We start from the raw sequence: 24710 nt of genomic DNA on the forward strand, positions 1-24710 counted from the left end.
ACCTTTCGTAAAAAATCAATAAATAAAACAAAACGTGCATGCGAATGATAAAATTGAGGTTGGCTATTCATAAAGCGTACGTGGGGCCATCGTACATTAAAAAATTACGGCATACATATATATATATATATATATATTTTTTTTTTTAATGCTAAAGTGGGTTCAAGTTATAAAAAAAAAAAATTAGGGATAATTGTTTTTGTTTTTTTAATATTTAAATTTAATATTTCCAAAAAAGAAACTAGTTGTCAACACTTTTTTATCAATATTTAAAAAATTCATAAAAAATGTAGATGTGAATGGTGACAACAAGAGTATTAATTTTTATGAAATATGAAATCAATTCCTATAAATTGGTATATAAATAAAGTATACATATACTTTAATAACTAAATTATATAGAGCTTCGCGGCACCTAATGAGATCTTTTGCGGTGGCCAATGCAAAAATAGCGTTTAAAAGCAAAAGCGGTCTGTAAAATAAACATTTTTAGTTTAAATTGAAACGAATAAAGAACAGAATCCTCCTCACACATAGGTCAAGAATAGTAGTGCTGTGATACCACATGGAATACTAATCCCTTTCGATGTCACGAGTTTTACCGATGGTATTATTTCCATCTGTGAGATCTCTGCCAAGCGTGCATAATATTCTTCAATGATCTTGCAACTTCAGCATTGGTCCGGTGTACCATGTAAGCCAATAAAAGTCCTTATAAGGAAACTAAAGAGTACAGATGAGCGTTTTCAGTTGTAGGAGAGCCAAGAATCCTCGCCCCACACTGTATGAAAAGTTTTCCCGTACATTTACTAAATGAGTCCTGTGATCTCTTAAATATCGTTCAAATGTAGCCACCTACCGTGTTCCTTTTTTTTACGGATGTGGTCGAATCTATCCTTGCCAATTTGCCACTTTTACAATTCGTCTTAATATTTATGAACTGGTTTCTTTGAGTCTTACTGCTGTACTAACGGCCGTCCCGAGCAATTTCGTAAATCGGAGGTAGGTGCAAGATCGCATTTAGGATGTATGTATGAGGGCGTCAGGCAAAAATGCGCTTACACAATGTTGCGGTCTTTACCTGCACACTTAAACGAATCCCCCATTTAGCCATATTAAAAGTAACTTCGTCTAAGATAAATATGGGGCCAAAGCAGACCAAACCCCGTGTGGTTTTCTATATATTTCATTAGGTCCTTTTTCTGCAAAACCACTGCTTGTCATGAAATGAATACGCATTATGAATTTCAATCAGATTTTATAAAATATAGCGGGTTCTAGAATGAAAAAATTTTCCCCATACAAAATTGGACCACTTTAATGTATATATATGTTTCGAAAAAAAGAAATTATCATGAAAGTAATAAACGTTTCGAATTTGCATTAACAAAATCGGTTCATAAATAGGGCTTTTATCGGGTCCGTTTTTCGCAAATGCTTTTTTCATTATGCAGGTAGCTTATAATGTGAATTTGATCGAAATCGGTTCATAAAGCCACCTAGCGGGTCTATTTTTTAAAAACGTATTTTCCATCATGCTGGTAGCTTACATTTTGAATTTAAAATAAATCGGTTGATAAATACGATTTTTATAAATAACTCCACTCCAGCGCCACCTAGCGAGTTTTTGAGTTACCTCCGAACAACGAAAACGGCTATTATTTTATATATATAGATAAATAAAATGGTATGGTCTTTGCTGAAATTTGGGTTCCCTGTACTGCTTAACATAAAGCAATTTCAAAATGGAATTTTTTGCTTTTCCTTATACTATATGATGTCTGTCGATCGCTATAACAAAATAGTTTTACTACTTCCTTATTTTTTTTTTTTAATTTAGAACCACAATCTTCCACTGTGCGCTGGCATTTTTTTCTCGCAATGTATTGTTACAATTTGAAACAATCGTTAAAAAACTTGCAAGTGTTATCTGAGGATTACTTGTTTCTTATTGTCTATTCAACTATAAAAGTCCATATGTGCTCTTGTATGACGATCAGTTGTTTTTCGTTCCGAATCTCGAAATCATCAAAGCATCGAAACATGTGGCCCAGGAATTTCTTTGTACTCCGTAAGTCCTTAAGTCGTGTACATATATGATTTTCCTACTAACTTGTTGAATTCCAGTTTTTGGAGCTGTGCTTTTAATCACTATAGCTATGACTCAAGCTCAGCCCGATGAGCCAGATGTTGCTGTTGTTGATCCAACACCGCCAACTAGGAGACCTACACGTCCGACCGGGAGACCTATACTCCCTCAAATAGATGACCTACGCCTTCAACTAGATGACCTACGCCAACAGCTAATAATCCTACGTCTCCAAACAGGAGAGATACTCATACGACTAGGAGACTCTACTACTAGAAGACCAAGCTAATTTTTTCCATTACCAGGCAAAGTCTTTCCGAGAGGCGAAAATTGAAAAACATGCCGCTAGTTGAAAGGATTATTAATATAACTGTAATATGTGTACATGCAAATATTTAAATTTCCAAGAATTCCTATAAAATATTATTTTTCCTGTAATAAAATGACGTGAGTTCATATGAAGCCTCCTTTGTTTTAAATACAAATAAAAACAATTATCAGACCGACGTCATAGTCGAAGATTTAGCTATGTGTTGAAAAAATGTCCTTGAGTTGGAGTCCAGACACAATGTTAAAGTCACAGCGTACAAATAAATGAATATTTTTAAGGCAACCAAGACCTCTTGGCCTAAAATTTCGTCTGTGTGTAGCGCTGGATTCGAGTTTTTTCTAAAAATCGTACTCACTGCCAGATTTAATACTCGTCATGGCCTGAAAGGATCTGCCAAGGAAGAAAAGAATTCGCTAAACAACGGACGCTAAGTTCGACGTATTTCATGAAAGTTAATTACTTTTAAAGGACACAAAAAGTTTTATTTTTTTATTTTACTTAATTTAATTTTCAAAAAAAAAAAACTATATTTCTTTTTTAGGATAGCGGGCAAAAGTAGTCTTCTATAAACTTACTCAAGCTACCGGAAAAATATTAAACTGTCCATGGTTAATCGATGGTTCTTTTGACCCTGCTACCGTGATTGAAAATTTCCCAATTTCCAGAAAAAATTAATTTTTTTATTTTATTTGAGTTATATACTTAATTTTATTTTAATTTGCTTTATTTTATATATTTTTTTTATTTTACAACAACAACTAACTGAAAACAACGTAAAATAAATATAGAACTTATGTATAAAAAAGAAATTATAACGAAGTAAATGAAAATTCTACTGGCAGTGGGACTCGAACCAACGACCTTGCGACTCGTTTATCCGCATTACAGCAGTATGTAAGGGTAAAATTATTATGCGCAAATATGTTCCACATTATATTAACGTAATTTCAATGATTCAAATGAAGCGTTCACTATGCTTGGAAATGAATTCTGTGTTTTTCATTGGAAAGGCCATAAGAAGTTGCCGGCATAATTTTCGTAGAAGTACGGTCCGATAACTCCACCAGCCCAAAAACCGCATCAAACATCAAACACTGACTCGTTGTGGGTGCATAGTTTTTGCTTGAATGGCATGTAGATTTTCAGCCCCAAATGAGGCACTGCTTGCAGAACAATCGTTTTCATAAATCGTTTGTTATCCTGGCACGATAACGTTCACGACTACGAATTGGAGTTCTCGCCGCCTGATCCAGAAGAAATATACTATCAAATTTTAATACATCCTCTCCCAAAAACGCACAGGAAATATTTATTGAAATACGACGCTAGGATGCAATTAAATTATAGTTTAGAGAAAATTTTACATTTAGTACATCACCACATTAAGTTTTTTGAATGCATGAACTAGCCGAGGTTAGGTATATAAAGTATGTACATTTACAGGGTTGAATTATATTTTCATGGAGCTGTTCTGTTGAAACTGCTACATATGTATGTACATAGGTCTCTCATTTCACTCGCTTCATTTTTTTGCTATATTTTGTTATTTTATTTGACACAAACATTTTCTACTTGCTACCTATGCATGCTACAATTTCTCACTGGGGTGTTCTCGTACTCTTCTATACAGTATTTTCCCTTAGGATTTATGCTTTTCGCGCTAGCGTGCAATTTTGCAAAAATATCTTTTGTAGTTTCCTTGTCAATTAAGCTATGAATAGACGCACTCCAGACAGTCTTTTGTTTCGAATGTATTGTTACAATAGGGGTATTATCGCAGCCTTGCAAAAACCTGGCACGGTGCACGGTTTGCGAAGCTGATGTCAATTCCCCTATAAAAGTACGTCTGCGCTGTCGTAAGAGCATCAGTTGTGCTCCGTTTTCAAACTCGAAATCATCAAGTAATCAAAACATGTGGCCCAGGAATTCCTTCGTGTTCCGTAAGTTCTTAATTGTGATATATGTGTGATTTTCCTACTAACCTGTTGAATTCCAGTTTTTGGAGCTGTGCTATTAATCACTATAGCTGTTACACATGCCCAGCCTGGTGTGCCGGGTGGTGTTGTTGTTATACCAACTAAAAGACCTCCTCCAACTGGAACACCTACGCCCCCAACTAGGAGGCCTACACTCCCAACTAGGAGACCTACACCCCGAACCAGGAGACCTTTAATCTACCAACTAGAAGTGCTACGCGTTCAACTAGAAGACGCACTACGCCGCCAACTAGAACAACTACAACTTCAACTAGCAGGCGAATTACGCCGCCAACTAAGAGAGCTACTCCAAAGTATACGAGACAGAACTAGGAACTGATAAATGTGCTTTACGCAATCTCAACTGTTAATCTAGGCCGCGTAATAGTAAGTGGAAGCCGTTGAATACTTTAGCTAATTGGAAAATTTTACATTTGTTTCTGTTTTCTCCTCTATTTTTAGACTGGCCCTTTAAAAGCCAAAACCGTTGCGAAAAGCTAAAACTTGGGGAACCTGCCGCTGAATGCAAAGTTTAATAATAAGTTAGAGACACAATGATTGATAGAATGTTAAATAATTGATGTTAAATATGAAATTTCCGCCACAAATGCATACATGCATACATAAATATATATGTTTCATTAATTCTTATAAAAAATTATTTTTCTTGCACTAAAATGACGTGATTTCATATGGAGCCCACTTTGTTTTAAATACGCATACAAACAATTATCAGACTAACGATTAGTGAGAAGATTTAGACAATTTCCTTTAGTTTGGATCGAGACACAATATAAAAATCCTTTTTGAGATTCTAAATATTCGAAACAACAACATATCTACATGTTTATTAGAAATCTGATGGCCTTAAAATGACTTGTTGCATGGCGCTGTAGTCAAGTTTTTTCTAAAAATCGTACTAATTGTACGATTTAATTCTTGCGTTTATCTGGAATAATGCATGTAATTCATGGCCTGAGCATTACACGAATATTATTTACTTTTAAAAGACATTAAAATGGGAATTTTCCTACTATGCTGAATTTAATTTTTGAGCACAGCGAAGCAAACTGGAACAAAATTCTTTCTGAAGAATATTAAACTGACAATATTAATCGATGTTATTTTTAACCTTTCTATAACGGTTGGGTAAAAATTACCGAATTTTCAATAAAAAATGCTTTTATTTCACAGTTAAGCAGTTTTAATCAAACTTTGGCTCAGTCTATATCACATATGGCTATAGGTTTGGGTAAATATAAAAAATACATACTCTATTTTTAATTTCATTACAAGGAGGCGATATACTTTTTGCGCACACACACAGCGTCATTTTGACCCAAGATTTTATTTGCTTTTTGACGTAATTTTAATTTGAATTGAAATAAAAAATTTTTAAAACCCCTTTCTATTGATTCTATTGATACCCATACATTAAAAATTCATTTGACTTATGAAATAATTTAATTTTAACTTTTTTAACAGGTGGCAACCCTTTACTAACACCTCAAAAATATTCTTGGCGTTCAAAGTAAAGATTTCTTAACACTCCTTCCTTTGACATCCATACTTTAATATTTTCCATAAGTTGACTAAATTCGACATTTCAAGCAGGTGGCAACACTCTTTAAAATATTTTCAAAATACTACTTTCTGAAACCCCTTTAATTTGGCACCCATATGGTTATACGTATTTATCTTACCTAATATGATTTTTTAAACAGGTGGCGACCCTTCCATAGTTCAGCTAAGAAACAAGGCTTTTCAAAACCGTTTCGATTGATACCCAATTTGCAATAATTGGTTAATTTTTTTTTTGATAATTTCAATATAATTTTTTAGAAGATGGCAAGCAACTCTTTTCAAAAAAGTAAAAACTTATTGCACATCTATAATCCAAGGCTTTAAGTTTGGCGCCTCATTTTGGAAAATCGAACGAACGGTTTGGATCTGATGGTATTGATTATTAAATTATTTGAATGTAATTTTTATCAGGTGGCAACTCCTGTCGAAAAAAATAAAACCATTTTGCACATCTAAAGGCCAAGAGCTTTAATTTGACACTCCATTTTTCAAAATCGAACGAACGGTGCAGATCTTTTATTCGAAAAAAATGCCTTCGCGTATTATACATATATGTATATCGACTGCTGAGTGAAAGGTCGACCTATCTCGGCAGCCAGTTCGAAAACGCCCTATCTCAAAAAACTTTTCAAAAACGTCCTATTTCAGAATTTGGTTGAAGAACGCCCTATTTCAGAATTCGTTTCAAAGACGCCCTATCTCAGCACATTTTCAATACATTTTGAAGTGAGATAGGGTATTTTTGAAACATATTCTGGAATAGGGCGTTCTTCAACCAATCATTTATGTAGCTTATACAACTGACGGGTCACGTAATTTTCTTTCGTATGGTTTTCGATCCTTGAACGGATGTTACGATTCGAGCCCAGGATTAGGGTGAATTCACTACATCTATTGGAGGTGCTATGTCCCTGGTAAACACGTAAATACTCACTATCTTTCAGTTTATGTACTATTTATAAACGCAACGATCTCTTGTATAAACTCCTTTGCATACATTTACCATAGATCTTCTCAGCAAATTTCAAAGTCATGTGAGTTCCGCGGTACGAGGATATAGAAAATGTAAAATCTCAAGGCTATGGAATGGGCGGCACCCCCTTGTACAAACTCATTTATATTTACCTCACTATAAGCGCCAACTTTATTTTTTTCTCCACACTAAATTTAAAAGTCATGTGACTTATCGTTCCCAAGTTATAACTGATTAAATTACGCCTTTGGAATATTCCACTCCCCCTTTTACAAACTTAATTATGTATGTATATGGGTATTTTACTTTCAGCATATTTCATAGATCTGTCTTCACACCAAATTTCAAAGTCATGTGACTTACGGTTCCGAAGTTGTTGCTGATTAAAAATTTCACGCCCATGGGAGGGATCACGCTCCATTGTCAGATCCCATTTTTTATACTCTATGTTATGTTCGAGGTCACTGTCTAGATACCAGCTAAAGCCCCATTAAAATCCATTCAGTAGTTCCAGAGATTAGTAAGTTCAAACAGACAAACAAACAGACAAATTTTCTACCGTCTTATTATAGTATAGACTTGCTGCCTTAATTTATGTGAGAAGTGTATTAAATATTGCGTATCAAGCCAACATTTTTATTCTTTACTACCGAAATTAGATAAATTTTCGTGGACCCCCACGTACAACTCGTGAACCCTCATATTTTTTTCAGGCCAACGTAGAGCCCCGTGAAGTCTTCCCTGGACCCCTGAGGGTATACCAGGACCACTTTAGGAATCACCGCGTTAGATTATGCGCCCTGGGAAATTCGTTCGCAAAAGAGTCATTGTTTCATGCGCTATGTGGTAAGTGACCACGTCCTGTTGAAACCGGATATTGTCCAAGTCCACAACATCTAATCGAGGCCATGAAAAGTTTGTTATTATGTCATGATAACGTTCACTGCAACAGCGTTACTGGCATAATTTTCGAAGAAGTACGGTCCGATAACTCCGCCAGACAAAAAACCACACCAAATAGTGACTCGTTTTTACAAGCTTTTATTTAACTTGTTCTGTATGTGTTTTTTTTCATATAGAGATGGAAAGCATCGAAAGCCTTACCCCCCGTCAGTGTGAGACTTTAACCCACTAAAACCACCTCTTCTCGTCCGGTTTTCCCCCCTGGTACTACCGTCAAGTATTTCGCCAGGAGACCGTTTGAGCAAATTCTTGTTCTGTATGTACGTATGTTTGTTAGCGGCAAATCTTGCAATCAATTTTTGACCAACTTTCCGATGACCGAGAGAAACTTCACAGTTGGCTCAGAATTAGGTTATAGGTGGCGCAGAAGTCGAGAGAATTAAAAAAACGCTGTATTTATAGTCCGATTTGGTTCATATTTAGAACGTTTATTAACTACATGAAAAGGAATAACTCCCCTAAAAATTTTGCCGATAGGTGGCGCACGAGTCGATATATTTGGTAAACCGGTATTTATGGTCCGATTTCGTTCATATTTAAAAAGCTTACTTTAACAAGTAAGAAAGTCTAAGTTCGGGCGGAGCCGAACATTAAATACCCGGCGCACGTATTAAATATATGTTTTTTCACCTTTCCGAAACCTTCCGCTAGATGGTAAGCCGGGGTGTATCAATTTTGAATAAATTAGCGTCCTTAAATTTCGAAATATTGACGTTTAAAGCATTTCTAAAATTTACCGTTATATGAAAAGCCGTAATTTTAGTCCGATTTCAATAATTTTGAACGTTTTGCTTTTATATGGCAAGCACAATAACCATATCGAGTTTGGTACAAATTGGTAGAACGGTTACCGAGATACATATATGTGATCATAAGTGGGCGGTGCCAAGCCCATTTTTCAAAATTTTATGATAGGCGTATTTCCTGGTAAAGAATTGTTGCAAGCATCAATTTTGAATAAATTAGCTTTAATATTTACTGATTTATCGAAGATTTCGTATTTCTCCAAATTACCGTTATATGGGATGTGGGCGTGGTTAATGTCCGATTTTTTAAATTTTCGGCCATTTGGTATCCTGTACCAAGACCAATAACTGTGCCAAGTTTGGAAGAAATCGGTGCAGCGGTTGCCAAGATATACACATGTAACACTAAGTGGGCGTGGCTACGCCCATTTTTCAAAAATTTATAATATTCTTATTTTTCGTCTTAAAGTTATTGCAAATATCAATTTTGAGCGAATAATCTTCTGTAGTTACTAAAATATCGCAGTTTTCGTATTTCGGACGGACGGACAGACAGTCACCGCTTAATCGATTTCTCTTTTCATCCTGATCATTTATGTATACATTTGTCTATATCTATCTCGATTTGTTTTGCCTGTTACAAACAACCGTTATGTGAACAAAGTTATAATACCCTTGTGCACAAGTGCGCTCGGGTATAAAAATATTTGGTTTACAGTTAACTTATTACTTACGTGTAGATTTTCAGCCGCAAATGCGGAGCTTTTTGCAAAACGACCATTTTCATGAAAGGTTTGTTATCCTGGCGCGATAATGTTCACGACAACGTTTGGGGTCGTCGCGACGTAGATAGCACTTTGTTCCACAGCAGAAATATTTTCGGCCGAACGTTCTGTATGGAAGCGCTGGTGTTTTTTCATGCCTTGCAGTGACCCAGTTTCTTCGAATTTCTGCACCAAACGGCTAAATGGTGGCTCAGATGGGCGGTTTTGTTGACCGAAAAAATCACGCAATGCGAGAAATGCTCTTCTTGCAGAGCAACTATATTCACAAAACGTTTGCATCACTTTTACGTGTTGTCCAACTGAGTATTGCTCCATGACTTAAGGCGCTGGCCCAATGCAGGCTTGCTTTGCTTGCTTCGCTTTGAGAACTGTCAAAAGTTATTTGGAATATACTAAAACGTATGAAGGGTGGCCAAATGGCAGCTTTGATTCACTTGCTTTAAGCACCTCAAAGTTTCAAATAGGCAAATGTTTTATTTGAAAGCGTTTCGTAGGCTTTTGACAAAAAGATATGTTCCCGTTCTAAATCAATTCAAACAATCTGCTGCACCTTTTTATGTTTTACGTAATTAAAAACAAAAATATATGTATAATATTAGTAATTCAAATTTTAATAAAATGTAATCTATGTTTCCATATTTATATTTAACATGTCGCTGGCTCAAAGTGAAAAGTTGCTAAGTCCATTTTTCCAAATTTTAAAGGAACTTTGAATACAACATTTTGCGTGTTTAAAGTATCAAAAGGATTCGATCTCTGTTAAAAAATTTCGTATTATTTTGGCCTTATTGCATATTCGGGGCCTCTTTTGGACTTATAAAATTTATCTTTTATTGAATATAAACGAGATAAAATAAAACAAGTACCTTAATCCTTAATTTCTCTTATTTTCTATATCAAAATTTTAGGCTTAATAAAATGTAGACTTATAAACTTTTCACACAAAGCTGGCGATATTTATGATGTCAAACTACTGGTAAGTCATCTTTTGAAAAATCGATTTTTTTTTTTGAGTTTGTTGTTTTTAATAAATGTACATATAGTTATATATGTATGTATAATTATTATCATTCCTTTGAAATAATGAAATTAATTCACATTCATTTAAAAATAAATCTGAAAAGATTGTTTCGTATTTCTTTTGTTTAGTGTAAGGAAACAGACCTTGACTTTTTAACTACACAGCTGGTTGCTTTGACAGCGTTCCAAGCCGCCATTTGGCCAAACGAGTTTTTGAAGTAAATCAAAGCAAATGAAAGTAAGCAAGGCGTGCAAAGCAAGCCTGCATTGGGCCAGCGCCTTTAGTTTGTCAAAGCCTGAAGTACGCACTGTCTTGAAACAAGTAATTTTTAAGTAAAAAAGTAGAAAACAAAACCGACTTCGATTCTCATATAAAAATTGAGGAGTACCGTTAATTTTTTCGTGATCCAACAATCGGATCTAAATCAGATTAGTATGGGACCACCTCTGAGACACTACCATTCCGATGCAAAAAGAACTATCGAAATCGGTTGGTGTGGTCCAAAGTTATGCGGTAACATACATACAAAAAAAAATATTCCGACGAACTGATAACCTCCACCTTTTTTGGAAGGCGGTTAAAAAAGTAGTATAAAACGTCTCACAAAGGATTGCTGTAAGAAATCTGCATCACCTCTATAATTGCAACCGATTTTGAAAGGGTGAATGGCCTTTGTTTTTGAAAGAGTTGAACGCTATGGCTTTTTATACTGCTTCGAGTTCCAAAACTTGATAGTAATTCTTTTAGCTTACATACAAACGAAAAATTATGACTTTTATGCACATGTGATGTAAGGTTACATTAAAATTATAGTTCAGAGAAAAGTTTACGTCTAGCCGAGGATAAGTACGTAAAACATGCAATGTAGCAAGAAAAATGTAACCCTGACCTAGCTGTCGTATTACTGGAACTGCTACAGATTTATCCCATTCGTCCATAATCTAGGCTTGGGACTTATGCATTTCGCGCTTACGTGAAATCTTGCGAAAATATCTTTAGCGTTGTCAATTAAGCTATTAATAAACGCACTCCAGACAGTCTTTTGTTTTAAATGTATTGTTACAATTTTAAATAAATGTTTAAAAAAAAATGCAAGTATTATCTGAAGAACACTTGTTTTCTGATGTCGATTCCTCTATAAAAGTAGGTCTGCGCTGTTGTATGACTATCAGTTATTTTCCGTTCTCAAACTCGAAATCATCAAGGCATCAAAACATGTGGCCCAGGAATTCCTTCGTGTTCCGTAAGTGCTTAAGTCGCGATATATGATTTTCCAACTAACTTTTTCAATTCTAGTTTTTGGAGCTGTGCTTTTAATCACCATAGCTATGACTCAAGCACAGCCTGGTGAGCCAGGTGATGTTAGTGTTATCGTAACTAAAAGACCTCCTCCAACTGGAACACCTACGCCCCCAGCTAGGAGACCTACACCCCGAACCAGGAGACCTAGACTCCCTCCACTAGAAATCCTACGCATTGAACTAGAAGGCGAACTACGCCGCCAACTAGAAGTACTACGCCTTCAACTAACAAACGAACTAAGACGTCAACTAAGAGCCCTACGTCTCAGCCTACAACTCCAAAGTAGGGGCTGATAAGTGTGCTTTACGAAATCTCATCTGCCAATCAAGACCGCGTAATAGTAAGTAGAAGCCATTTTATACTTCCGCTAATTGGAAAATTTTATTTTATTTTTTCTGTTTTCTACTCTATTTTTAGACTTTAAAATTGGAGAACCTGCCGTTGAATGTAAAGTTAAATGATTGTTGGAATATTAACTAATTTTTGTTAAAGATGAAATTTTAGCCACAAATACATACATACATATGTTTGATTAATTAAAAAAATGGTTTTTCTTGCAATAAAATGACGTGATTTCATATGGAGTCTACTTTGTTTTAAATACAAATACAAACAACTATCAGACCAACGATTAAAGAGAAGATTTAGACAATTTTCTTTAGTTCGAATCGAGATACATAATTAAAACCTTTTTTAAATCATATTCGAAACAACAACATAAATATTTAATAGGCAAACTAAATCTGTTGGCCTTAAAATGACTCGAGTCAAATTTTTTCTAAAAATCGTACACTGAGGGGAAATAATATTCATACAGATATATATATTTTCTTTCAAATGTTGAATTTCCATCAACACCACAGCAAGCGATCTGTACGGATCCCTGTAGTTCTGCTGGAGTTTTGCTGTTGACTAGTGCTGGTGATTCCATGCATTACCGTTTGTTAGGCAATTACCTAGCGACAGGTTATGCGAAGCGCGTATTGAAAATATCAAATACTAGCAATTTTTGGCATTACTGGTCGTTCGGCACCAGCCAATCGTTAGCGAAAGAACAAACCACGCGCACCGCTTGGTACGCTTCAATGACTTTGCCATGTTAAATTCGTTAGGCAAAGGAATTATTATTGACTATGGAAACGGGCGTGACACCTCTCGGAAAGTTACGTGTTCCTGGAACCATCTTAAGCTAAACTTAGGTTCAATTTTATAGAAGGGCTTTTTACATATGTACATATATAAGTTGAGATTATTGATCAACTTCAAAAATTCATTTTCAGCTCATATACATATTTAAACTGCAGCTTCGCCCGCGTGGTGCTTGGTTTAACGCAATTCTTTTAAATGTAACAAGTAAGAAAGTCTAAGTTCGGGCGGAGCCGAACATTAAATACCCGGCGCAAATATTAAATATATGTTTTTTCACCTTTCCGAAACCTACCGCAGATGGTAATCCGGGGTGTATCAATTTTGAGTAAATTAGCGTCCTTCAATTTCGAAATATTGAAGTTTCAAGCATTTCTGAAATTTACCTTTATATGAAAAGCGGCCGTAATTTTAATCCGATTTCAATAATTTTCAACGTTTTGCTTTTATGTGGCAAGCACAATAACCACACCGAGTTTGGTACAAATTGATAGAACGATATACATATATGTGATCATAAGTGGGCGGTGCCACGCCCATTTTCCAAAATTTTACCATAAACGTATATATTTGTAAAGAATTGTTGCAAGCATCAATTTTGAATAATTTAGCTTTAATATTTACTGATTTATCGAAGATTTTGTATTTCTCTAAATTACCGTATATGGGATGTGGGCGTGGTTATCGTCCAATTTTAAAAATTTTCGGCGATTTTGTATGCTGTATCGAGGCCAACAACTGTGCCAAGTTTGGAAGAAATTGGTGCAGCGGTTCCTAAGATATACACATGTAACCATAAGTGGGCGTGGCTACGCCCATTTTCCAAAAATTTATAATATTCTTATTTTTCGTCTAAAAATTGTTGTAAATGTCAATTTTGAGTGAATAATCTTCAGTAGTTACTAAAATATCGCAGTTTTCGTATTTCCGAAAATTACCGTTATATGGGATGTGGGCGTGGTTACAGTCCGATTTCGCCCATACCAACCTCCCTTGGATTAAGGGAAACCTACACACCAAATTTCGTTGAGATATCTCAATTTTTGCTCGAGTTATCGTGTACACGCACGGACGGACAGACGGACAGACGGACGGACAGACAGACATGGCTTAATCGATTTCTTTTTTCATCCTGATCATTTATGTATACATTTGTCTATATCTATCTCGATTCGTTTTGGCTGTTACAAACAACCGTTATGTGAACAAAATTAATATACCCTTGTGCACAAGTGCGCTCGGGTATAAAAATTACTGTTATTATTATTACTAATGCAAGACATTTCTTTAACCAACGTTCCGGGACTTATTGCCTTGGGCATATATGTACATATATAGAGATTCCTGGCTCTCGATACACACGAGAAGCCGACGTAGATTTGTCCGTGCGAGAAAGATAGTATGCCCAGATATACATATTGCTGCAACTTTAAATGTTTGTCCTGGGCTTTTACTAGTCGTTATAGCGAAGGCTACTTTTAACGGAAACTGCAAACGTTTAAACTGAAATGGGATGTTTTTTCGAATTATAGAAATTCATGGTGTCAGTATTGATTGTCCTTTGGCCCCGCCAGTAGTGATGATGCCTTGCACAATATGTCTTCTAAAGCTCCGTTATGTATAGTCGTGTGCCATTTCACAATCTAGGTGCATCCAGGTTACGCATCAATATGACGGTACCTCTGACAATTTTAGAAAGTTTGCATTCTCATTTGCCATAACTGTATCAACAGACATATATGTCGGCGCCTCACCAGGCACTTTATCAATACTTTTATTATGGATGTTTCCCACTGATTCATTATTGCGGCCCTCTCCGATGATCTCACCGATTGTACAGCTGGACTCTCATGTTCGTTCCATATTTCCACCTTTGCCTACAATGGCGAAGCCCTGATGCATGCACTTATCTCGTCTGCCGCAGTGCCTCGCTCGATGACTGGTAGCGTTCGCCGAATATCTCCTGCGAGCAATACGACTACCCCCTCACCCATCAGCAAACGGCTGAAGCGGGTATCTTGCAAGCTTCGATCGAGTGCCTCGGCTGCATGCTTGTGTGACATCGTGCATTTGTTCCAAATTTTTAATTTGCATTGTTGCAACATAGCCCCGCCACCATTGTTTTTGCTAATGTTGCAAGTCGGTGAATCCTGACTCGCAAGGTTCAGAGGGAGTTTAAACGCCGATTGTTCAGTTCTTCCTCCGCTGAGCATGGCCGCTGCTATCCTTGAGGAGTAAACAGTTAGTGCAACATTTTTATCTGTGCCAGTATCAAGATTAAAAAGAAATGTCTTGCCAGTTCTCCCTAATGCGTCCAAGAAATAAAGGCCCCTTGTCCGCTCTCCACACGGCTCACAATTTTATAGAAAATTTGCCTTTGCTCGGGTAGTGTGTAGTTTAGGTTCTGTTTCGGTGACTTGAGTAGCCAAGTTCGTGGTGTTATATTTCAACTCCCTGAATAACTCATTGGACAGTTTTCCCGTTCGTTGCGAAGTGGGCATGCACATCCGTTTTCCCATAATTGCGAAAATTTTATCCTCAATTAGTCTCAGAGCTCGTTGGAATATATGTCGTCATGTGCTGTTTCTTGAAACCTGTAGGCGATGTCTTCAAAAAAGCGTTTTTATACTTTTTCCACAGTTGTAGGGGGTTTGAAACTTCGCAAACCTTACTAAAATCTCTCCCCTTTGACACCTTTATTTAAATATTTCATTTCACTTGTTGATTAAAATGATTTTAAAATGCTAAAGGGGGGGAACTGCCTTCAAAATATATTTATAATGTTATGTCCGAGAAAATTTTCTGTTATTAAATTGTCTTGCTGCCCATTTAACCTCTTGAATATATTTTTACATTGGGCCATCACTTCCTTTGGTGTTTTGAATCTAAATTAGGGATGTCGGAAAAACATCGATGCATCGAAAATATCGATGTTTTGCTTCGATGCATCGAAAATTTTTCACTCGGTGTATCGATGCACGTAAAATCCGAGATGTTTTTTGAGGTTAGAAAAAAATCCAGACGAGATTTAGCAAAACGGACTTCAGATTCATGTTCAGCGACCCCAAAAACATATAACAGACTAGGTTTGGTCAAAGGAACTTTCATCGATTTTTTTTTTGTGGACCTGTGGTATTATACATATATAGAAGCGTTGAGAATGAGTCAATAAAATGATTAAACGTTTATATTTTGTTACCTACTGCACTGATTTGAAATCTGATAACTTTTGGATAATATGGAGCTTACACTTGAATTTGATATATAACACGATTATGTAGCTACTCCAGATCGCCCTAACTTAGTCGTATGACTGAGCAATTATAAACAGACTAGTAACAACCCCCGAAATTCGGGTGAATGCATTAAAGAACTACTTGCAGATATTAAGTATTTAGACTTAAGTAAATTCATGAATATACTTCAGTACTTAGCTCAAGATTTATTTAACGAACTTCGTGAAAGACAACAAATAATCTTGTATTGCTAGAGACCTGATAACCCAAGATAATTTTTAAATCATTAAAGGGCCATACTCTACTCTTAGCTTCATACAAGGGGCCCAGAGAAAAGAGTAATTTTTAAGATAGATATAGTCCAATCTTTCACAATATCCATCCTTTATTAGTCGTAGTCTGAAACGCAATATACACTTAAAGTTGGCGCCGTTTCATGGTGAAAGGCATTTATTTATTTATTTATTTATTTTCAATCTACAGTACAAAGTACCTTACAGACTAAAGAAACAATAATAATTATATTTAATACATACTTATCAAATAATAGAATTTAAGATCAACACAAAGTTAGATCTTGATAAGGAAAAATCAATTAATTTAAAAGAAGATAAGTCATTAAATTCTTTTAAGGCACGCGTAATAGGTGCATTACTTTCAAAATTAGTTCTGCAACTAGCAACGTAAAAAGGAAGAAAGCTTCGCAGATTTCTTTGCGGAACGTTAAAATTTATTCGCTCTAGAAGAGTTGGACAATCGACATTGCCATTAACTATATTGAAAATAAACGAGAGAGCTAGAATGGACCTTCTTTTCTCTAGAGAGCATAGATCAATAAGCAATAGCCGAGATTGGTACGGTGGCATTGGATCCTCGAACCGTAAAGAACGCAATCCATGCTTTAGAAATATCTTTTGAACCCGTTCGATCCTATTTATCGATTGTTGATCATAGAGTCTCCAGATAATTACTGCATATTCTAAATTGGAGCGTACAAGAGAAGTAAAAAGAAGCTTAAAAGTGTATGGATCAGAAAAATCAGTGGAACTACGTCGAATAAATCCCAATACCGAATAAGCCTTTGAAAGAATGAAATTTATGGGATTATTAAATGAAAACTTCGACTCGAAAACCACTCCAAGATCTTTAGTCTCTGAAACTTTGTTTAAAACACAGTTATCAATAAAATAAAGGGTAGATGTAGCATTAAGATGCCTTGTATAAGTTAAGTGAAAACACTTAGCAATGTTCAACGACAGCCGCGACTTTTCACACCACAAATGAAGACTGTTCAAATCACTTTGAAGCTTACTTGAGTCTTCCATATTGTTAACCATCGTAAAAATTTTCAAATCATCAGCAAAAAGAAGATAATTTGAAAAGGTAAAACAACTTCCAATGTCATTTATAAAAAGAACAAAAAGTAGAGGGCCTAAAATGCTACCTTGAGGAACCCCAGAAGGGGCAACAAAAAAGTCCGAAGTTGAGGAATCAATTGAGACAGCACAACGACGATTGGATAGATATGACGTTATCCATTGCAAAACGGATGAATGGAAGCCAAGGCAGGCTAACTTACTGATCAGAATCCTGTGGGAGACTCTGTCAAACGCCTTAGAGAAGTCAGTATATATGCAATCCACTTGCGAGCCAATCGAAAACACTGAGGTGCAAAAATCGCTAAATACCATTAAGTTAGAGACTGTCGAGCGCCCAGAAATAAATCCATGTTGGTATGGGCTTAGTAATGATTTTACAGCGAAATAGATTTTGTCCTTAACAACACTTTCAAACAGCTTCGAAATATTTGATAGTTTTGCAATTGGCCTATAATTACGAACATTACTTTTACTACCATTTTTGAAAAGTGGCGTAATTGTTGTTATCTTCCACTCATTAATAAAAATACCGGAAGAAAGGGATTTGTTGAAAATCAAGTGTAAAGGATATGACAACGCTGGGCAGGCTCTTAAAAAAAGAGCTGATAGGCCGTCTGCGTCCGATTTTGGCGAAGTATTGAGAGAAAGCATCGCCCTTGAAACTTCATCAGAGGATATATGCAAAGTCCCAAGATTAATAGAAGGGGGTATTTCAGATGAAAAGTCAGGAGAAATCACATCGTCTTCAACAAAATTAGAGGCAAAATATTCCGCAAAAAGATTAGCGGCCTCAACAGGAGTATTAGCCGACTTGTTATCTAAAAATAATGAACTAGGTATACTAGAAACTTTTTTCGATTTTACGAAGCCCCAGAAAGATTTCGGGTTAGCTTTAATATTACGCTCAGTACTCCTTATATACTTTGTGTACAGAAGATTATTTAATGACTTAAACTCTTTCTGACATTGCTGAAATTTTACAAAGAATGCTTGGATTCTAGTTGATTTGAACTTCTTAAGGTATTTGTTTTTAATGTTTTTTAAATTCATTGAAGCTCTATTATACCAAGGTGACTTATAAGATCGCTTTCGTTTTATAGGTATGTTATTTAAACAGAATTCATTAACTTTTAATTTAAAAGTTGAATAGCAGCTATGAACCTCCGAGTCCAAAAGAAGTTCATCCCAATTAATTTCAGAAATCGACTTATTAAGAGCTGGAAAATCACAAGACGCATAATCGAAGTCACTACTTACATCAGCCACGATTTCCGAAAAAACATAAAATTTTAGCCCGATTTCTAAAGGCACATGGTGCATGGAAATCGGCGAACTGCATTTAGATATACAAAAATCAACATTATCACTGATGTATATAAGATCTAATAATCTATTTAAATCATTAAAAATAAAGTTTACTTGAATGAGATTTACACTGAGGAAATTGTCAATACAGTAAGACTCACGCTCAACGGTAATGTTACTTGGAAAAAGAAGCGCGTTATCAGACTTACTACACCAAACTATGTCACTGAGATTAAAATCACCCAGAACACAAATATGGTCATTTTTAAGATCAAGGGATAGCCCAATTACATTATCTACATGCGCTTTGTATAACTCAAAGTTACTATTTGGTGGAATATATGAAGCAAATACATATAGAAAATTTCGAGATTTCATTCCTTTGATTCGAATGCAAACTTGGTCGAGCAAGGTGTCATCATTTCCAAGGTCAACCATTGTTGCACGGAATTTACGTCGAACTGCAATTAGAACACCACCTCCTCTTGAACAGCCAGTTTTCATGGAATCCCGATCCTTACGGAACACATTGTATAAATTAGGATCGAAAAACTCGCTATCATATAAATCCGATTTAAGCCAAGTCTCGACAATCACCAGCACGTCATAAACCTCTTGAGAACTAAATTGAAATACTGTCTTCGATTTTGTTCTTAAGCCAGAAATGTTTTGGTAGTAGATTTTTAGCTCAGCACTAGATTCCGGAGAAGCATTTCCATTCATAGCAGTTAAGACCTTTGGGTTCGACCTCCCCGTTTCCGAAAAAAATTAAAAGGTTTTACCTTTACATTCAAAGGCCAAATTTTCGCATCGATAATACTAGGAAACTCGGCAGATAGAACACCCAACCTGAAGTTAACATGTGTACGATTTTCTGCTGGGTCATCTTTTTTAATTAATGCATAGCAAGAGATAGCCTTTCTCTCAATTTTTACATGTTTACACACATAATTTTAGTATCACTCTTTTAAACTAAAGCTTTCTTAACCCATTCAGCACAAAAATTCATCCACTGATTCTAAAAATATTAAAATACATAAGTATGTATTCCGGCTAATTTGGATCGTTCATTTAAAAAATCTTATCAAAAAATTTTAAAAATTTTGAATTTTACCATCATCCACAGTCCCTTAAAAAAGAAAGTGATCTTTTTATTTTTTGCGTTCGCGAAATATATTTCAAAACCTTTGAATTATACTAATTCGAATCACAATTCCACGGAAAATCGGTTAATATTTTTCAATAGAATACACTGCTCACTATCGCCTTGTTCACTTCTACCTTGTTAAATATGCCTTGGGTACTCCGAGGAATTATTTAGATTAAGGTTTCATCAGCAATTTAAGTGAAAAAATTAGTTTTTCCTTTGTTAGTTTTCATATTAATTAAAAATAAATAAAAATCAGCACACGTTTTGTCGTTGACCTTGTTTTATGAATCGCTGAAAATAATTTTTAAAATTTCTTTTGTAGTTTCGATGTCAATTAAGCTATAAAAAAAAAGCACTCCATACAGTATTTTCCCTTAAATGTATTGTTACAATTTTATACAATTGCAAGTGTTATCTGAAGAACACTTGTTTGCTGATGTCAATTCTCCTATAAAAGTACGTCGGCGCAGTTGTATGACTATCAGTTGTTTTCCGTTCTCAAACTCGAAATCATCAAGGTATCAAAACATGTGGGTCAAGAATTCGTTCGTGTTCGGTAAGTTCTTAAGTCGCAATATATGATTTTCCTACTAACTTGTTGAATTCCAGTTTTTGGAGTTGTGCTATTTATCACCATAGCTTTAACTCAAGCCCAGCCAGGTATTCAAGGTGGTCGCCCAACTTGGAGACCTACATGGAGACCTACTTGGAGACCTACTTGGCGTCCAACTTGGAGACCTACATACCCGACTTGGAGACCTACGCGTCCAACTTGGAGGCCAACTAGGCCATGGTAGGAGAGCAAGCTTGTAGGTGTGCTTCACGCAATCTCAACTGCTTTCACAACTGATTGCTTTCAAATATGGCTATTGTATATATGCAAATTTTTTAGTTTTCCAAGAACTAAATTTGGACCTCAAAAAATTCAATTATTTTTTATAAAACATTATATTTCTTGCAATAAATTATGTGACTTCATATGAAGCTTACTTTGTTTTAAATTCAAATACAACATGTAAATAAGTATAAGTTCGGGCGAAAGCGAACTTTATAAACCCGGCGCACGTAATAAATATCGTTTTTTCACCTCTCAGTAAACTGCATGATATGCTATGATATATTGAAATAATTGGAACAAATTTGGTTTCAGGTAGTCATAAGGTGGATGGTGGCGCGCCCATTTAACAAAAAGCAATAATCTTGTGTCTTATTAAAAGGTTGTTGTATGTTGGCATCTTTAGTTATTGAAAGATCGGAGTTTTCGCATTTCTGAAATTTACCGTTATATGATAAGTAGCAGTAATTTTAGTCCGATTTAAACAATTTTTAACATATTCGTTTTTTGCGCCAAGGTTGCTAAATGTGCCGAGTTTGGTAGAAATTGATAAACCGGGTACCGAGATACACATTTGTAGGCGTAAGTGGGCGGTGCCACGCCGATTTTCCAAAAATTCCCCTAAACATCATTTTATGCTAAGAGGTGATTGCATATATATTTATTTTGAGTAAATTAGCTTAAATAGTTACTAATTTATCGAAGTTTTCGAATTTCTGTAAATAACCGTTATATGGGAGGTGGGCGTGGTTCTTATCTGATTTAAAAAAATTTCAATGGGTTTCTTAGAGAGGCCCTAAGCAATGTTCGCACCACGTTTGATGGGTATTGGTAAAGGGACTACAGAGATACAGCATTTCATCAGAAGTGAGCGCGGCCACGCCCCTTTTGCAAAAATTTCATAACTGTCTATGTAACTATTTTACGCCAAAATTCTACTTCAAATACCAACCTTCAACAATTTGGATCCAGTATTTGCGGAAATATCTTAGTTTTTGCATATTTCGAAAATACCGTTATATGGGAGGTGGGCGTGGTTATTGCCCGATTTTGCCCATTATCCATCCCAACCCACCTTGGATAAAGGGCAACCGACTTAACAAATTTCGTTGACATACATATCTCAATTTTTGCTCGAGTCATTAAGTACCTACACGGACAGACGGACGGACGGACAGACATGGCTTAATCGATTTCTCTTTTTAACCGACTTCCATAAAAGGAGGAGGTTCTCAGTTCGTCGGAATATTTTTTTTTTTTTTTTTATGTATGTTACCGCATAACTTTGGACCACGTCAACCGATTTCGATTTGCATCGGAAAGGCAGTGTCAGAGGTGGTCCCATACTAATCTGGTTGAGATCCGATCAGTGGATCATGAGATATATATATATATATATTTTTTTTATATGGGAGTTGAAGTCGGTTTTTTTTTGCTAAAAATTACTTGTCATTCTGATCATTTATGTATACATTTGTCTATATCTATCTCGATTAGTTTTGGCAGATAAAGATGAAGGCAAAGAAAATGATAAAACTGAAGAATGAGATATGTTATGTTATGATATGTTATGTTATGTTATACTATGTTTTAAAGAAATATAGGCCGATAACTTTTTCGGCCATAACACTGCACCAAACAGTGCATCTGGATGGGTTTAACTGGTGCTAGTGTGTTGCCCTTGGATTTTCAGAGCTCCACAATCTAAAGTTTAGCTTGGAAATGCGCTTCATCCGACATCAAAACATTAACTAAAAAATCAATTTGTGTTGCTAATTGTGTAAAACGATTAGCGTATTTTAGCCGTTGTTTGTGGTCTTGCTGTAAGTATCCATTATGATTTTGATAAGAGATTAACTATAACTACGGCGACCTGTCCTAGATTATGTATACGGGATAGCCCTTTTTTCATCTATTGTCCTGGTGATTTATTTATTTCATACTGGACGTCAAATGTTCTGTATTTCTTTTAATGTCCCGTATTCGGTATTCTGGCGCCTTAACAGCTCATAAAAATGGCATGCCTATGAATCAGTTTTCATTTTAAAATCTGGACGCTTGTGATTCGAATCGATTAGCACATATGTATATAGATGATTTCTAAGGCTACAATTTTGCGTAGAAAAAACTTGGTATTTGTGAATATGAATCGAAATTAGACGTTAATGATTATTGTTCAAATTTCTAAAAGTAATTTCACTAGTATTTAGCTATTCAATGGTTTCGTCTTCAAATTGTCTTTTTTGTTTACATTTTACTGTAAAATTTCAAATTTGGTTCACGTGTATAGATTCCAAAACCAACAAGAAAATCCACAGAGCTTGCTGTTTTTATCGGGTACTAATACCATCGTACAGGTCCATAAGTAAAGTAACTCTTCTTCTTACCGTTTTTTCTGGCAGGCTGTAGGTGTGTGTTTGGCAGGCTCTAGGTGTGTTTTTGGTTAGTGTATTGGTGTTTTTGGTTCAGTGTGTTAGTGTATTTTGAATAAATTGTAATAGAAATAAAAGAAATTGTAATAGAAACGAAAGAAATTGTAAAAGATAAGAGCACATGCCAAAAAACAGGTGATCTCAGCTGTAGGCATTTTCTGGCAATCAGCTGATAGTGTTTTTACTTATGAAACTGTACGATGACTAATACCCAATACATATCAAACAGGTAGTAGCATTAGAGCAAAAACAACATGTATGTGTATTTTGTTGTTGCTTGTGGTATCTAAAGTGTCAAAAACTGTTCTAATTTTTTTCTTTTACATCAAAGTGTGCTATGTGAAATACAAAAAAAAATTTTAACTGGAAAAAATAAAAATTGCTGCAACTTTTTGGGTGAACGTTTCAAAACCTGCTATTCAATATCTTTTTTTGTATGGAAAGAGGTTTCACATGCAAATAGACTTTAACAATTTAGAAATTTTGTGAGAAGAAATTAGAAATATTTGACATTTTAGAGACCAAATAATTTGGAAAAAAAAATCAAATCAGCTGCGCTACTGATACTATATTTTTAATGTTCAAATTTTGTGAAGAGAAAGGATATTCATTAGGCGAAATTACGCAAAAAAAAACATTGCTGATCGTATGAGGGATTGTATCTTCAACATAAGAAACTCCAAATAAGAAGGCTACCTTGAGAGTGTTGTAAAAGTAAAGAAATTCTGCATGATGAAAGTAAGTGGAACACTTCAAAGGTAAGCTTCGCAATTTCGCTAGCTCCGGATGCTATTTATTCACTGCATTGTGCTTCAAAAGTGGAGTAGTAGTTCGTCATGCTTCCCTGCCTAGGAATGTTTGTAATAAATTTTGCGGGGTAAAAATCTCGAGCACAAAGTACAAATTTATGGAAATGTGTTATGTTACAATTGAATATTTATGTGCTGCTTTCACAAAATATCGCAAAATCCATATATGCCAAATACAGATGCTGGTTTAGAGTTAATAAATCTAGGATCATTGAAAAAGGTTTTAAAATCCTCTAGCTTTTTTTGGAAAAATAGGCCAAATAATTTTTTGTCCCGTATTCGGCTGCCATTAATATGGTCAGCGTATACATAGTATATATAGTACTTTATTTAGGGACCGATCTATGTATTAGAAAAAATTATATTTACGTAGGCAGCTTTTTGGCTAGATTAGCATATATAGTTCTTCTTTCAGGTAGGTGTACCAGGGACTGATCTGTCTGTACTTATTATCTATACCAATAATATAAAGAGAAGTAACATCTTTCTAGACACCTTTTGGTTATAACCTGATAATAATTTCGATATATCAAGGGAGCGTTTCATCAACCATACAAATCGAATTTTTCATACCGCTTTCATATCTCTGGAATTATTTGTAGTAGAGTCCTGGAACTTGGGAAGTAGATTTTGAAATCAGTCCCATAC

At 35.4% G+C, this 24710-nt stretch overlaps 2 protein-coding genes and 2 long non-coding RNA genes across 4 annotated transcripts in view; all 4 read left to right on the top strand.

Moving 5' to 3' along the window:
* The window catches only part of LOC118733735, a gene marked incomplete in the record, with an annotated part of 802810 nt that overhangs the window by 690054 nt on the left and 88046 nt on the right, over positions 1-24710 (top strand).
* LOC118733739 lies at positions 1880-2881 on the top strand. Its single transcript, XM_036463274.1, has 2 exons — positions 1880-2071; positions 2128-2881. The coding sequence occupies exons 1-2, from the start codon at positions 1882-1884 to the stop codon at positions 2376-2378; spliced, it is 441 nt and encodes a 146-aa protein (XP_036319167.1). The 5' UTR covers positions 1880-1881; the 3' UTR covers positions 2379-2881.
* On the top strand, positions 4167-5069 carry LOC118733743. The gene is made up of 3 exons (XR_004992286.1): positions 4167-4360; positions 4417-4783; positions 4859-5069. It is a non-coding gene; the product is annotated as an uncharacterized LOC118733743 (long non-coding RNA).
* Positions 11601-12304, top strand: LOC118733742. Its single transcript, XR_004992285.1, has 3 exons — positions 11601-11711; positions 11765-12110; positions 12188-12304. It is a non-coding gene; the product is annotated as an uncharacterized LOC118733742 (long non-coding RNA).

This window comes from Rhagoletis pomonella, unplaced genomic scaffold (genome assembly GCF_013731165.1).
Source record: "Rhagoletis pomonella isolate Grant_MI unplaced genomic scaffold, Rhpom_1.0 Rhpom_scaffold_00002, whole genome shotgun sequence".
In the NCBI taxonomy this organism is placed as follows: Eukaryota; Metazoa; Arthropoda; class Insecta; order Diptera; family Tephritidae; genus Rhagoletis; species Rhagoletis pomonella.